At 45.6% G+C, this 12881-nt stretch overlaps 1 protein-coding gene across 1 annotated transcript in view; it reads left to right on the top strand.

Annotated features, from left to right (window-relative positions):
• HEG1 (heart development protein with EGF like domains 1) overlaps positions 1-12881 on the top strand; it is an 89972-nt gene that overhangs the window by 56210 nt on the left and 20881 nt on the right. Inside the window, exons 13-15 of the mRNA XM_042998336.1 lie at positions 4344-4478; positions 9744-9786; positions 9920-9957. Coding sequence (XP_042854270.1) covers positions 4344-4478; positions 9744-9786; positions 9920-9957 — 216 coding nt within the window. The remainder of the gene's footprint in view (positions 1-4343; positions 4479-9743; positions 9787-9919; positions 9958-12881) is intronic.

Genomic DNA, 12881 nt, shown 5'->3' with positions numbered 1-12881 from the left:
ATACAGTTAGGCACAGACCTAGGATAGATATGTAAGGCACTCGGGGCTCAGATTCAAGAAGTTCGTCACAGAGCCAGTCTCTCTTTGAAATGGGTGCTGGGGCTCCTGGGTAGCTCAGTTTGCTAAGGGTCTGACTTTGGTGCAGGTCATGATCTCACAGTTCATGGGTTTGAGCCCTGCATCAGGCTCCCCGCTGACAGTGTGGAGCCTGCTTGGGGTTCTCACTCTGTCTTCCTCTGCCCCTTTCCTGCTCGCACTTTCTCTCTCTCTCTCAAAAATAAATAAAAACTTAAAAAAAGAAATGGGTGTTAAGCGAAAGGCCTTTGTGTGTCTGTATCTTTGTACATGTGTGCGTGCACACACGCATAGCTTTGAAGTCACCGGGTCCTTGGCATGTTGCCTCTTTTTTGTCTCCTCTTCTTCACTGGTGTATAAGAGATGATGGGATACAGGAGCTGATGCGATGAAATCATTCCTCTTTACCTTAAAAAGTTCCAGCTCTCTCTGAGGGAAACAGAAATTCCTGCACAGAATATACATGCTTATCAATACCCCAAACCTTCATCGTGATAGTCCACTAAGTAAAAAAAAAAAAGCATGGGCAGTATTACCCATCTTGTTCGTGTGTTTGCAAATCACCAATGCACAGAAACAAGACCGGAACGATGTAGGCCAGACTACTCGCTGGTTTCCCTTTTCTTGTTCTCGCTTTATCTGCTTTGTCAAAACTTCTGCAGTACATCTACTGTGAAGTAGATACAGAGAGGGATTATAGACAATGAGTTCAGAAGGCAGACTTGGATCTTGGAGAAGAAGTTTTGCCTCTGGGTTGGGAAAACTTTGCTAGAATTAAAATTGCTTCCTCACAAAGGAGGCTTATTCCTGCTGTTGTCTCGTAAGTGATCAGAGTGAGCTCTGGTTAGCTCCCTGTGCTAGACAGTTAGGACTAGCAAAGGATGCAGACTCTTTGAGCCTCTCCATCTGGTGTCCAGATGCTGGATGTAAGTTGTAGGGAGCAGGTTTGGGGCTGTATCTGCTGGAAGATCCAGGGCATTCCCAGGGGCTCAGGGCTTTCTGAGCACTGATCCACAGGGCTCTTCTCACAGGCCTGTGCATGGCAGAGCTGGGGAGCTGGGAGCATAACCTTGTGAATGCTGTAGCTTTAGCTCCTTTCAAGGCTATTCATATGGGGGAAGAAAGGAGCTGAACTTTCTGGAATTGAAGTTGCTGTCATTTAGCATCATTGGGGAATTAACTAAAAAGTTTACACCCCATTATATTGTGCTCTAAACTTTGAGGCAAGAGCTCTTCTTTGTTTCTCTTGCCAGTGATTCAAGGGTCCCAATTTTTCATCTCTAGTTAGCAGGAAGAGGACCTTTTCATTCACTAAACACTTAAAGAGTGCGTCCTAGGGGCCCCCCGGGTAGCTCAGTCAGTTAAGTGTCCGACTTCAGCTTAGATCATGATCTCATGGTTCATGAGTTCGAGCCCTGCATCAGGCTCTGTGCTGACAGCTCAGAGCCTGGAGCCTGGAGCCTGCTTTGGATTCTGTGTCTCCCTCTCTCTCTCTGCCCCTCCCCCGCTTGTGTGTGTGTGCTCTCTCTCTCCCTCTCTCCCCCCAAAATAAATAAAAACATTAAAAAAAAAAGTTCATCCTATATAGTCAGCATAGTACCAGGTTAGTTTTATGTCTCCAGTAAATGTGTTTCATGTCTTATAAATCAAGTGGCCACATACTTGGATTTGTAAGATCCTGCTCATGGCAGGCCTGCCCACTCTCACCCCATTTTTTTCTCTTATTTGGATGTGGCCTATGGGAAAGCCCCTAGCTTCCTAGCTTCCTTGCTGAGGTCCCATTCTTTGTTTTGTTTTTTTAGATTTTATTTATTTATTTTCTTAGAGCAGCGTTAGGGTCACAGCAAAACTGAGAGGATTTCTCACATGGCCTCTTGCCCCTACATGTGCTTCTGGTCCCCATTCTGTACCTCTCCTTCCAGAGCCCTCGAAAACAAAGGCAGCCATGCCTCTTGGCTGAAAACAGGCTCACTTCTCTGGTTTTCCTCCCAGTTCTTCTCCTGGCTTTGCCAACATACCCAACTCTGTCTCTTTGCTCCCTTTCTGAGTGCTGGAGAGGTAGCCTTGACAGGCAGGAGCTGTCAGGTTCTGATATTTGGGTGTTTCCAACACATGGGTATGCTGGGCTACTCTGGAAGCTGCCCTTGCAAAGGCAGGTTTTCACCCTGCAGTTTGCAAAATGTCCACTTCCTCAACTTCCAAAGAGCTGCAGCTCTAATGCCTCCAGAGGTTTAGAGTCTTTGGAAATCCCCCAAGGAGTGTCTCAGCCGTAGATTTACATAAGTTCTCATTGTCTGTCAGGCGGATGTTATGCCCAGGAAAGACCATGGGAATTGTGGATGTAGAAAAATCACATCGCCAGGCTTAAAATGAAAATGGGATTATATGTGGTTGCATTTGATGGATTTATGGCAGAATGTTCTTTAAGGATTTTTAGGATAGCAACTCCACTGTTGCAGAGGCAAGGCCTGGCTTCTTTGCTTCGTTGTAGGGAAGGGTTGCTTCAGCAGGGTGAGTAGTAGTTGTCAGCAGGCTGGATTAATGGGCAGGATGGAAGGAAAATGTGACATTGACTTCCAGAAAATATCTAATCAGGCCAGGCAACTCAGTCTGGCTACTGGACAAGGCTAGCGCCAGCCTTTTACCCTGGAAGTATTCCTTTATATTAAAGCTTGAGGACTGGCAAAGCTTTCCAAAAGTTTAGACGACGAATTGTGGGCGTTTGATACCTCTCTGATGCCAGCTTTATAGTTTGTCTGGTGAGATTTTCCATTTTTTATTTTTCTCTTTTAAATACCAACTTTCACAATAAACAAAGGAAATTCTATCGCACACACAAGCTGAGTTTTGATTTAGCACACCAGCTTCCAATGATAAAGACAGGAAATGCAGTGTTGAAAACTAAAGGCTGTGTCCTAAGCTCGCCTCCCTGTGACCAGGCTGTCCCCTAGGTCCCAAGCTCTCGGGACTCAGAAAAGGAGGCGGCTGTGGGGACCCTGTGTGGGTGTCAGCTCACATCACCACGGTCGGGGCAGTTTTGCCATGGTAAGAACCAGTACCTGGTTTCTGAATAGGTTGGTGTCTTCCTTAAGATGGGAAAGGGGAGACCAGGCCTCACTGCACAGTGTACACATCACCCTTCGGCAGCTCTCCCGGTCGTGAACTTGCTCTTACCTCCCTGCAGCAAGAGCAGATGTCAGTCCTGCCTTGCTCTATACCTGGCTGTGAAGAAGTTACTGTCCACTAACCAGTTAGTTGTGCGTTTTTGTTCTACTGTGTGCCCCCATTTACATGTCCCTTTTCATCAGGCATGTCTTAGTGAACGTGCCCTCATTATGTGTCTCGTGTATACAGAGAGAGTCTACTGTGTGCAGCCTCAGAGAGGGCCACATGCCCAACAATGAGTGCTTTTTGATAACAAGGAGATACTTCTTTGTCATCCATGAAATGAGCATGGCCCACATGCCCAGAGCTGGACAAGCCAAGTAGATACACATGTAGAGAATAAGGCCCTAAAGGGAAGGAGGTAGCAAGCCAGAAAGACACATTCCTCTACCCAGCTCTGTCTCCCATGGTGATGGCCTGGTGACTGGTGACCTGAAGCACCTTCAGCATGCATGTATTGAGCACTGTGTGTGACCATCCCTGTGCAAGGTGCTGAAGCCCCGGAGATGAGTAACCCCCAAGAAATGGCCAGTGTAGTGGGGACACAGGAAACATAATGACACCACAGTGCCGGGGCAGCAGATTGTCTTCCACACCGACCCTTGGAATAGGTCTGTGGGCAGCAAGCTGTCCTGCCAGAGGAGTGCACAGCCTCCCGTTAGGTCATGTAGACACAGAGCAGACACAGAGCTGTGCCTCCGCTGAGACAGGTCTGAGCCTCACGGCTTCCTAAGAAGGACACGATCATGTTTCCTGGCTCAGTGCTGGCTCTCCCCCGCAGTCTGTTAGGACGCAGGCACAGAAGACACCATGGCACCGAGGGCCGTATTTACGGTGGCTGCCGGGGTCGGAGACAGCACCCTGTTTCTTCTGTCTGGGTCCTCTGTCCCATGGCATGCGGTGTGACCTGGAGTACAGAGGCTTGGGGCTGACACAGGGAAGGAGTGGCCAAGGCAGCTAAAAGCGGGCCCCTGAAAGGAGACTTGTACCAGGCACTTTTCAGAAACTGTTCTCAGAGCCTCTTTAAATGGAAAGTTGATGTATCTTGAGGTTTGCAGTGGAGGAGGTCTTGTTTGGTTCACTGTTTTGTTTTTTCATCTTAGCGGGCAGCTTGTGCAAGCGGAAGACTCCGGAATGTGACAAGGAGACCTCCATCTGCACTGACCTGGATGGTGTCGCCCTATGCCAGTGCAAGTCAGGCTACTTCCAATTCAACAAGATGGATCACTCCTGCCGAGGTACCAGCAAGGTTTCCGAGGGTTCTGTGGCCCGTGCAGGGACAGGGAAGATGTTTTTCTCTGCTCTAGGTGTGACTGTTCTAAACTAGGGGTAACTAGTTCTTGTTATTTTGCTCACAGCAGGATTGAATGCGTTATCTCCTTAGAATAATAGCATTATCTCTGACCTGCGCAAACGGGTCTGGCCAATCAAATTCAAAGGAAAAGAAGAGAGAATGGAATGCCTATGGCAGTGCCTTTTTTTTTTTTTTTTTTAGAGGAAGTTAGGAAAATTGTTGTTTTAACTCCCAAAGCTTTATTCTATTGTCTGCTACTCTTTGAAAATGGAAACACAGGCATGGAGTCGGGCCTGTCTCTTTTAGAGGCAGCTGTGGCCTAGTAGACAAAGTACTGCTGAGGCTCAAGAGAATCAGAGCCCGACTCTGCCTCATGGATCATGTATCATCTTGAGCAAGACACTTTGCTTTGCTGCGCCTTGGTTTCCTCTTCTGCAAAATGGGTATGCTGATGCTTCATTGGATATTCTGGGGATTGAAGAAAGCAATGTATATGGAGGTACTTTGAAAGCCATCAGCATTTGCCCTTGTTTTTTACCCAGGATGTGGCTGAATTAATGAGTTCCAGTTTTAAAGGTTTCATGAACGGTGTGAGGGCAGAAACCTAATCCTGCTAGCCTTGTAGGTGAGACTTAAATCCATTCAGTTTGAACTAAAATGCTCAGTAAATGCATGGCAAGAATACTACTTTAAAGTAAAATTAATTCAAGTCCAGAGCACTGTGTCCCTGACTTACAAACGACTGCTAGAATTTGTAATCACCAGGAAAACTAACAATATAAAGGCCACGGTGTGGTTTTAAGCGTTGTACCACATTAGAATGTGTATGACACAGTTTTCCTGCTTGGCCAACACCCACTGGTGACAGATGTACTGGAATCTGAGTGAAAGTCACATACTGGGGAAAGGTGACCTTGTCATTTATTTCTATCAGGACTTCCCCAGTAGAGGGCTCGTTCCATCAGGAGAGGATAAAAATACATTCGGGGCAGTGCTGTCGTCCTGAGCTTCAGACCCTCTGACTTAGGTTTACACACACTGGCTTTGAAAGTGCACCCCCTCTGCTCCACACGCAAGCCCTGCGGTGGGCTTTGAAGGGGAGGCTGACCCCGTGTGCCGGCCAGCAGTCCTGAGGCACGATGGCCTTGCAGCGCTTTTCAGCACATGTCCGTCTGCCCCTGTGATACAAAGAGATGATGCTTCCTAGTTCCCTCTTACCTGGTTTCATGCCATGTGTTCCTGGCCCTTCTTGGAAACTGGGGCATTGAGTCCCGTGGCATGTGGGAAGGTGACCTCTGCTAAAATCCATGTGCTGGGGCGCTGTGTAGCTGGCAGGAGGGAAGGCAAAGTGGGCAGAAGTGGAGCGCGCGGGAGTGGTGGCACCGGCGTGTGGAGTCTCTGGAGTTTCCCACAGCCTCAAGGACAGCCAGCCCTGCCACCTCTGCTTCTCGCTGGCCCCAGCCACTTGCCTTTGTTTCCAAGTCAGCAATTTAATCGTGTCGCTTACAGACTAGCATTAGCAATAGCAAGGCCGTCAGAGACTTTCCAAATGCAGGGATACAGGCTTCAGCAACCTTATGTTTATCAGGTAATGACCTAAGATGCAGCATAAGGAAAACTTGGTCAGCTTTTGGGCTTTTTGCCAAGGCCCCACAAAGCCTCGGTTTCTGCAGTATCCTTGTCGCTTAGATTTTCATCCGTCAGATGAAAGCCTCTGATGAATGGCTTCGGCAGCTCCTTGGGCACAGCCCCGTTGGCCGGGTTCTGATGGATTGTAGTGACATCTTCTGGCCATTAGTGCTGGAGCACTGGGGTATTTAAAATAAGTCCCTGGGGAGCATGGCTGGCTCAGTCCAACTGACACTTAATTTCAGCTACAATCATGATCTTCCAGTTCCTGAGATCCAGCCGCTTTGGGCTCTGTGTTGACAGCTCAGAGCCTGCCTGGGATCCTCTCTCTGCTTTTCCCCCACTCGTGCTCTCTCTCTCTGTCTCTCTCAAAATAAATAAACACATTTTTTTCTTTAAAAAAGTCCCCTTTTGGACACTTCACATCCAAAGTCAGTCCCCAGATAAATGGGGAAGAGAGGTATGTAGGTGTGTTTTCTAAATATGTACATTAGCAGGACTCTATTGTTCTCTGTTGTACGTATGTATGCACTTCTTAATGTCTCCCATGAAATATCTTCACAGTGTCTTTACCAGACGTTCAAAGCATCATACAAAATTGAAGTAGGTGTCCTTCCCATAGGTGTCTTAGCTTTCTTCTGCCATGCAGGCCTCTTTCTCTCACCAGGCAGCAGGTGCCTTGAGAGCCAGAACTGTGTTTAGCATATGCTTAGCACATTGTGGGGTTTAACAAGTGTCTGTTGAATTAACAACCGGATGATAGGGTAGCAAATATGATAGAACACAAATGCCAGAGCTTGGTAACAAGAGAGTCTTGAAGACTCCACCACTTGCTTATTTTATCAAGGGCCAGGAGGCTTGAATTGGCTTATGTTCCATGTCAATAGGGGAAACCCAATCTGGGCATACACACTAGCAGTTGCCACATTTCCATTGTGTCCAGTGCTCCACGGGTCAGTCCTACTAGGGTGTGGAGATGACGAGCTGGGTCCTAAGGCACACTGGAGCTTTCTTTCTAAGAACCCTTAGAATAGCACCAGGCCCACGGTGGCACTCTGTCGTTGGTGAATGACCAAAGGAGCCCATTCGAAGTAAAGAAAAAATATCGTTACACCAGGAAGTCAGGCCACTTCTGAGGCTGAGTGAAAACAGCCCAACCCATCAGCTCACAGCCTGGGCAACAGATGGACGTTACGTCTGGCAGGATGACAGCCACAGGATGGAAAGCTCCCACCCAGCAGAGGAGGGCTGGGTGGGTAGATTTGATGTAAAAACATTTCCGGGAAGAAGTGTTCAGAATAGAACAGACTGCTGTGACATCAGCCTGCCTCAGTGCTGAGATGGATGGGGATGAGTCACAGGGAGGCCAGCGGTCCCCGTGGAGCTGCCCTGGAGAAAGAGCCGTGGAGTACCCAGGAGTGGCTTCCCGGCTCCCACAAACCACTGTAGCATGAAGACTGCCAGGGATGGTGCTTTCCGTGCCCAGGGAAGCAGGAGTTCTCAGCTTGTTCCTTAAGAAGGCCCCACCTGAGTAAGGCCAGCAGCGAACTCAGAGGTGTCCCAAGATGTGGTGAAGGGGCTCGTTCCTCCTCCCCTAAATGGAATATGATCATGCCCTACTTTGTTGCAAAAAAGATTGGAAGCACCTACTAAAAAGCCTAAACTTAAACTAAATAAGGTTTAATTTAAAAGATAAATTAGGTTGAAGTGGAAATAAAGCTACTACTTTGCTGAAGCTAGAGGAAAGTGAATATGCAGAAAGATATGCTGTAAAGTCCTGCATGTTTGCTAAAGGTAGGCCACTCATTCAAGTTCTGAGCTTTCTGGACATTGAGGCAAAGAGAGAAATACGGTTTTAGAGAGAGTCAGGGTTCATAAAACAAAGTACAGTCGTTCAGAAGCATCCCCATCTTTGTAGGCCCCAAGGCCCAAGAGAAATTTCTTTGGGGCGTCCTCATCAAGAGGTTACTGTGTGGTGTTGTGGCAGTGTGGCCCGTGACATCCTGCAGTAGATACTGGGGGCCTTCCCAGGGCTGCTGCTTATAATAGCCCTTACTACAAGAGGATGGAGCTCAGGAAAAGTGGTTCTGTGGAGCCAAAACAGCACAGTCCAGGGTGACAACTCTAATGATCTGCTATAAAAGAATTGTGGATTATTTAGAGCAGTGTTTTCTGAACTATTCTACGAAACTCTAGTGATATCTCGATAATCTAGGACAACAAAATAGATGCTAGAAACATTTAGCATCTAACATTAAAAACAGAAGGAAGCGGGCACCTGGGTGGCTCAGTCGGTTGACATCCAACTCTTGATTTCGGCTCAGGTCATGATCCCAGGGTCATGGGATCGAGCCCCGTGTCCAGCTCTGCGCTGAGCATGGAACTTGCCTAAGATTCTTTCTCTCTCTCTCTCTCTCTGCCCCCTCTCCCCTGCTCACACAGTCTCTCTCTCTAAAAATAAAAAAATTAAATTAAAAATTAAACAAACAGAAGGAAGAACAGCATTGGGCACATCTACGTAAGTTAATATTATTACACACTAATTATTACACGTAACAGAGGATGCAGGACGCCTGTGAGAGACCTCCTGTCCCAGCCCACAGGGCATGCACCCCCTGATCCGTGCATGCTGCCGACACTCACATCTTACCATTAGCGTGTGTGCTGTCTGTCCAGGGATTGCTGCTGTATGCTGTGTACCTTTTCTTATCTGTCATCTTTTATGCAGTATATCGTACATTATTCATGAATCAAATTCCTATCACTTCTTGCAGCAATGAATTTGACTATGAGGCCATTTTTTATTGTCTGCTTCCATCCAAGCATGCGTTATAGCTCATGCTGTTCTGTCAGCTTATTGTAGTGTTCCATGATCAAATAAATTCAGAAACTGCTGATCCCCAGGAATGGCTGGGCCACAGCCCTTCAGTCCATGAGCAGCAGCACCAGAGGGTTCAAAGTTATGTTCTTGGGTGATGTGCTGATTAGCACTCATCTAGATATGTCCAGAATCCCCTGCACAGATGGTAGGGTGAGCTCCACCCTGACCATGTCCCAGAGGATGTCACAGCTCCTACTTCCTCTTGGAAGGGGTCAGTGAGGGCAGCAGCAGCTTAAAGGTTTGACTTACATTAAAGAAACCAAAGCATTTGTCTGTGTGTATGTGGAAGAATGTAACACAGGGGCCACAGAAAACTTCCAAAAATAATTACATTGGTTGGATAATAATTATAACTACAAACATTTATTTGGTGATAACTATGTGCCAGGCACTGTGCTAAACCATTCACATGCCTTATTTTATTTAATTCCTTCCAAGAAACTACAAGGTAGATACTACTATTGCTGTTATTATCCCCTTTTTTTATAGATGGGAAAGTGAGAGCCACTAAAAGGTTAAGGAAATTCTGTGGTAAAATAAAAGGTTGAGTTGGCAGGTACTAGATAATTCTAAAGCTATTTGTAGGCTTCTGGTTCTAGAATATTCTTGGAGACTTAAAGGGACTGGTGTCTACTAACTGTCAGTTTAGGACAAAGGAAGTCCTGGGACTTATTCATGGATTTCCCTTTTCTCTTTCAGCATGTGAAGATGGATATAGGCTTGAAAATGAAACCTGTATGAGGTAGGCTCTGTGCTCATATATTCTGATGCATTTGTGACAGGCCTTATTTAGAAGTTACTTGGGTAGATTGCCTCCCATTACTTCTTTTGACTTTTGAAAGTAATTCTTGTTCTTTTTCTTTGTTGTCTTGCAGTTGCCCATTTGGGCTCGGTGGTCTCAACTGTGGAAACCGTGAGTATGCAATGGTCTGGATTTTCGTGTGGGCGGGGCCAATGTTGTTGTCCTGCACAGGGTGTATGTCTTCCCCTTCCCTTGGTTCCTCTCAGCCCCTATGCTGGGAGGTGTGGGGAAAGTGGAGGGCTCTCCAGGGGCTCCAGGTCTGGTGGAGGAGATGAATACATTCCTGACCAGCCCTGACGGTGGAGTGTTAATACAAGAAGCTAGGTGGGAGGTGGGAGGCAGGACAGAGCACGCCCAGGAGAATAGAAGAGCTTCCTCAGTATTTCTTGGAGGGGATGGAATTGGACGTTTTGGAAGACTTCAACTGGCAGAAGGAGAAGGAGAAGGAATCCAGGCAGAGGGAACAACTTGAAGGTCTTGGGGCAGCCTGGGCTGGTGGTGTTCCAGGGACCATGTGTGTGGTGTGGCTGAGGACAGAAGGAGAGGAAGCCAGAGTGGAGGATTAGTTTGGCAGAAGAAAAAGGGACCACGCTGTTCTGGTGTTTGATGGCCAGCCTGAGACTTTCAACTCTAATCAGTATCCATGGTGGAAGCAAGAGTCCAAGAGAAGATAGCAGTTGATCGAGAAAATCGGGTCAGGCTTCAGTAAGGAGGGTGGGTTCTGTTCTTTGAGAAAAGCAGTTGCGACTTATTTAAGATCACTTTCACTGACATTTTGTGATCCGGAGAGCTGAGAAATGATTGAAGGAAATTCTGGATATATGATACAATAGGAATAATAACATTCAGTACTTTATTTTAGGATAGCTTTGTCCCTCATTCTATAGATGAACATACCAACAGTCTAAGTTAGACCAAAGTCTATACTTTGGTCTAAGTTTATTAGACCAAAAGTAGACATGACCTTATTTAATATGTGTAAAAGTGCCCAGTTCCTGTTCCCCAGTAGTATACCTGACATTTTATGTCTTCACTGGTATTTTCTTTGCATATAAAGCTTTCTATTAGAAAGTTTCATTATTGTACTTTCTTTGAGCATAAATAAATAAATAAACTAAAATAATAAAGTAAAACAAATTCAATACTTAACTGACATAAAGCTATGTTGGTGTGCCCAGCACGGAGCCACTTTGCAAGGCCAGAGTCTAGAGACTTAGAATTACATATCCATCTATGATTACTGGTGATTTGGGCATTGGCTTTATCCTGACTGCAAACTAGCAAGAGGTTACAGTAAATAGCCTAAGAGAAAGACTGGGGAAGCATTGCTTAAAGCCAATATGTATAGAGTCATACAGAACAAAGAGAGGAGTTCACAGAATTAATGTGACTTAGGGTTTTGTGTGTGTGTGTGTGTATGTATGTGTGTGTGTGTGTGTGTGTTTTAAGTAGTAAGCTGAGGCCATGGAGAGGTAGACAACCCTATCTTATTTAGTAATCCCTAAGGACACCATCATGCCATAAAACCACTTAAGTACAGATATTCATCATGATGGACCCAAGTCATCACACACCAAATGGTGTTCCATGTTATTATGAACTGTTTTTTACTTACAAAGCTTCTGACACTAAATGTGTCAGGGTTTTCCTCACACCAAGCAATTCTGACATTATCCAGAGTTAGTGTCAGACACTGTCTCCGTGTCCCAGGACTGCCCCTACTTCAGACACCAATCCCAAGTCCAGGCCTCTGGGACTTCTGACCAGCCAACTATAAATCAGAGGTTCCCACGACCCCTTCCTCAGGTTCAGTAATTTGCTAGAACAGCTTACAGAATTTATAGATACGGTAGAGTTGTATCATGTATGCAAGAAATTTATTTAATGTTACCAGTTTATTATAAAGGATGCAACTCAGGAACAGCCAAACAAAGAGATGCAGAGGCAGGTATAGGGGCAGGTGCTGGAAGCTTCCATGCCCTCCTGGACACACCACCTTCCCCACTCCTTTAAGTGTTCACCACTGCAGAATTTCTCAAAACTTCCTTGTTTAGGGTTTTGGGGGGAGTTCCAGTACGCAGTATCAATAAATGATATCACTGGTCATGGGCCATTGGAGGTTGGAGGTGGGATTTAAGTTCCTCCAGCAACCAGCCCCCATCCTTGGAGGGTTACTTTATTAGCATAAACCGAGGTGTGGTTGAGAAAGGCTCCGAATGAATAACAAAAGGTGTAACTCTCACCCCTTTCATCCAGAAATTCCAAGGGTTTTAGAAGCTCTTAGGCTAAGAACCAGGAGTGTAGACCAAATAAAAATTTCTTAGTATATCGCAGTATCACAGGTGTACTCAGTTTAACAAGAGGAGGGAGTTATCATACATTATGCTTTTTAAAAATTATAAAATAGTAAAAATTATTTTTAAATATCAGTGCTTGAAAAAATGGGCTTCTGAACTCCTCTCTACTTCCTAGATGGGATTGGTTGCTGTCTGACTCATGAACCACTTAATAAAGCCAATTAGATCTTCAGGGAAAAAAAAGTAGACTTTAGTTTTTTGTTTTTGTTTTTTAATTGAAGTACAGTCAACACGCAATGTTTCAGGTGCACAACATAACGATTCTACAAGTCTATACATAATGCTGTGCTCACCACAAGTGTAGCGACCATCTGTCACCATCCATCGCTATTACAATACCGTTGATTATATTCCCTATGCTGGACCTTTTATTCCTGTGACCTATCCATTCCGTAACTGGGGGCTTCAGGGTTTTTTTGTTTTTTGTTTTTTGTGGGTTTTTTTGTTTTTTGTTGTGTTTTGGTTTGTTTTTTGTTTTTTGGTTTTTTTTTTTGGTTTTGTTTGTTTTGGTTTTTTGTTTTGTTTTCTGGGTTTGTTTTTGTTTGTCTTTGTTTTTTGTTTTTTCTGAGGTTTGTTGGCCTATGTAAAACAGTGTGGATAGCAGTATATGTCCCTTTATAAAAATCGCTATTTAGACGAGCTTTGTCAACTGGGTTCAGGATCTTTATGCTTGTGTTC

The sequence above is a fragment of the Panthera tigris genome, chromosome C2 (assembly GCF_018350195.1).
Source record: "Panthera tigris isolate Pti1 chromosome C2, P.tigris_Pti1_mat1.1, whole genome shotgun sequence".
NCBI classification, from domain to species: Eukaryota; Metazoa; Chordata; class Mammalia; order Carnivora; family Felidae; genus Panthera; species Panthera tigris.
The sequence above is the reverse complement of the archived record's forward strand: the minus strand, read 5'-3'. Positions and strand labels throughout refer to the sequence as shown.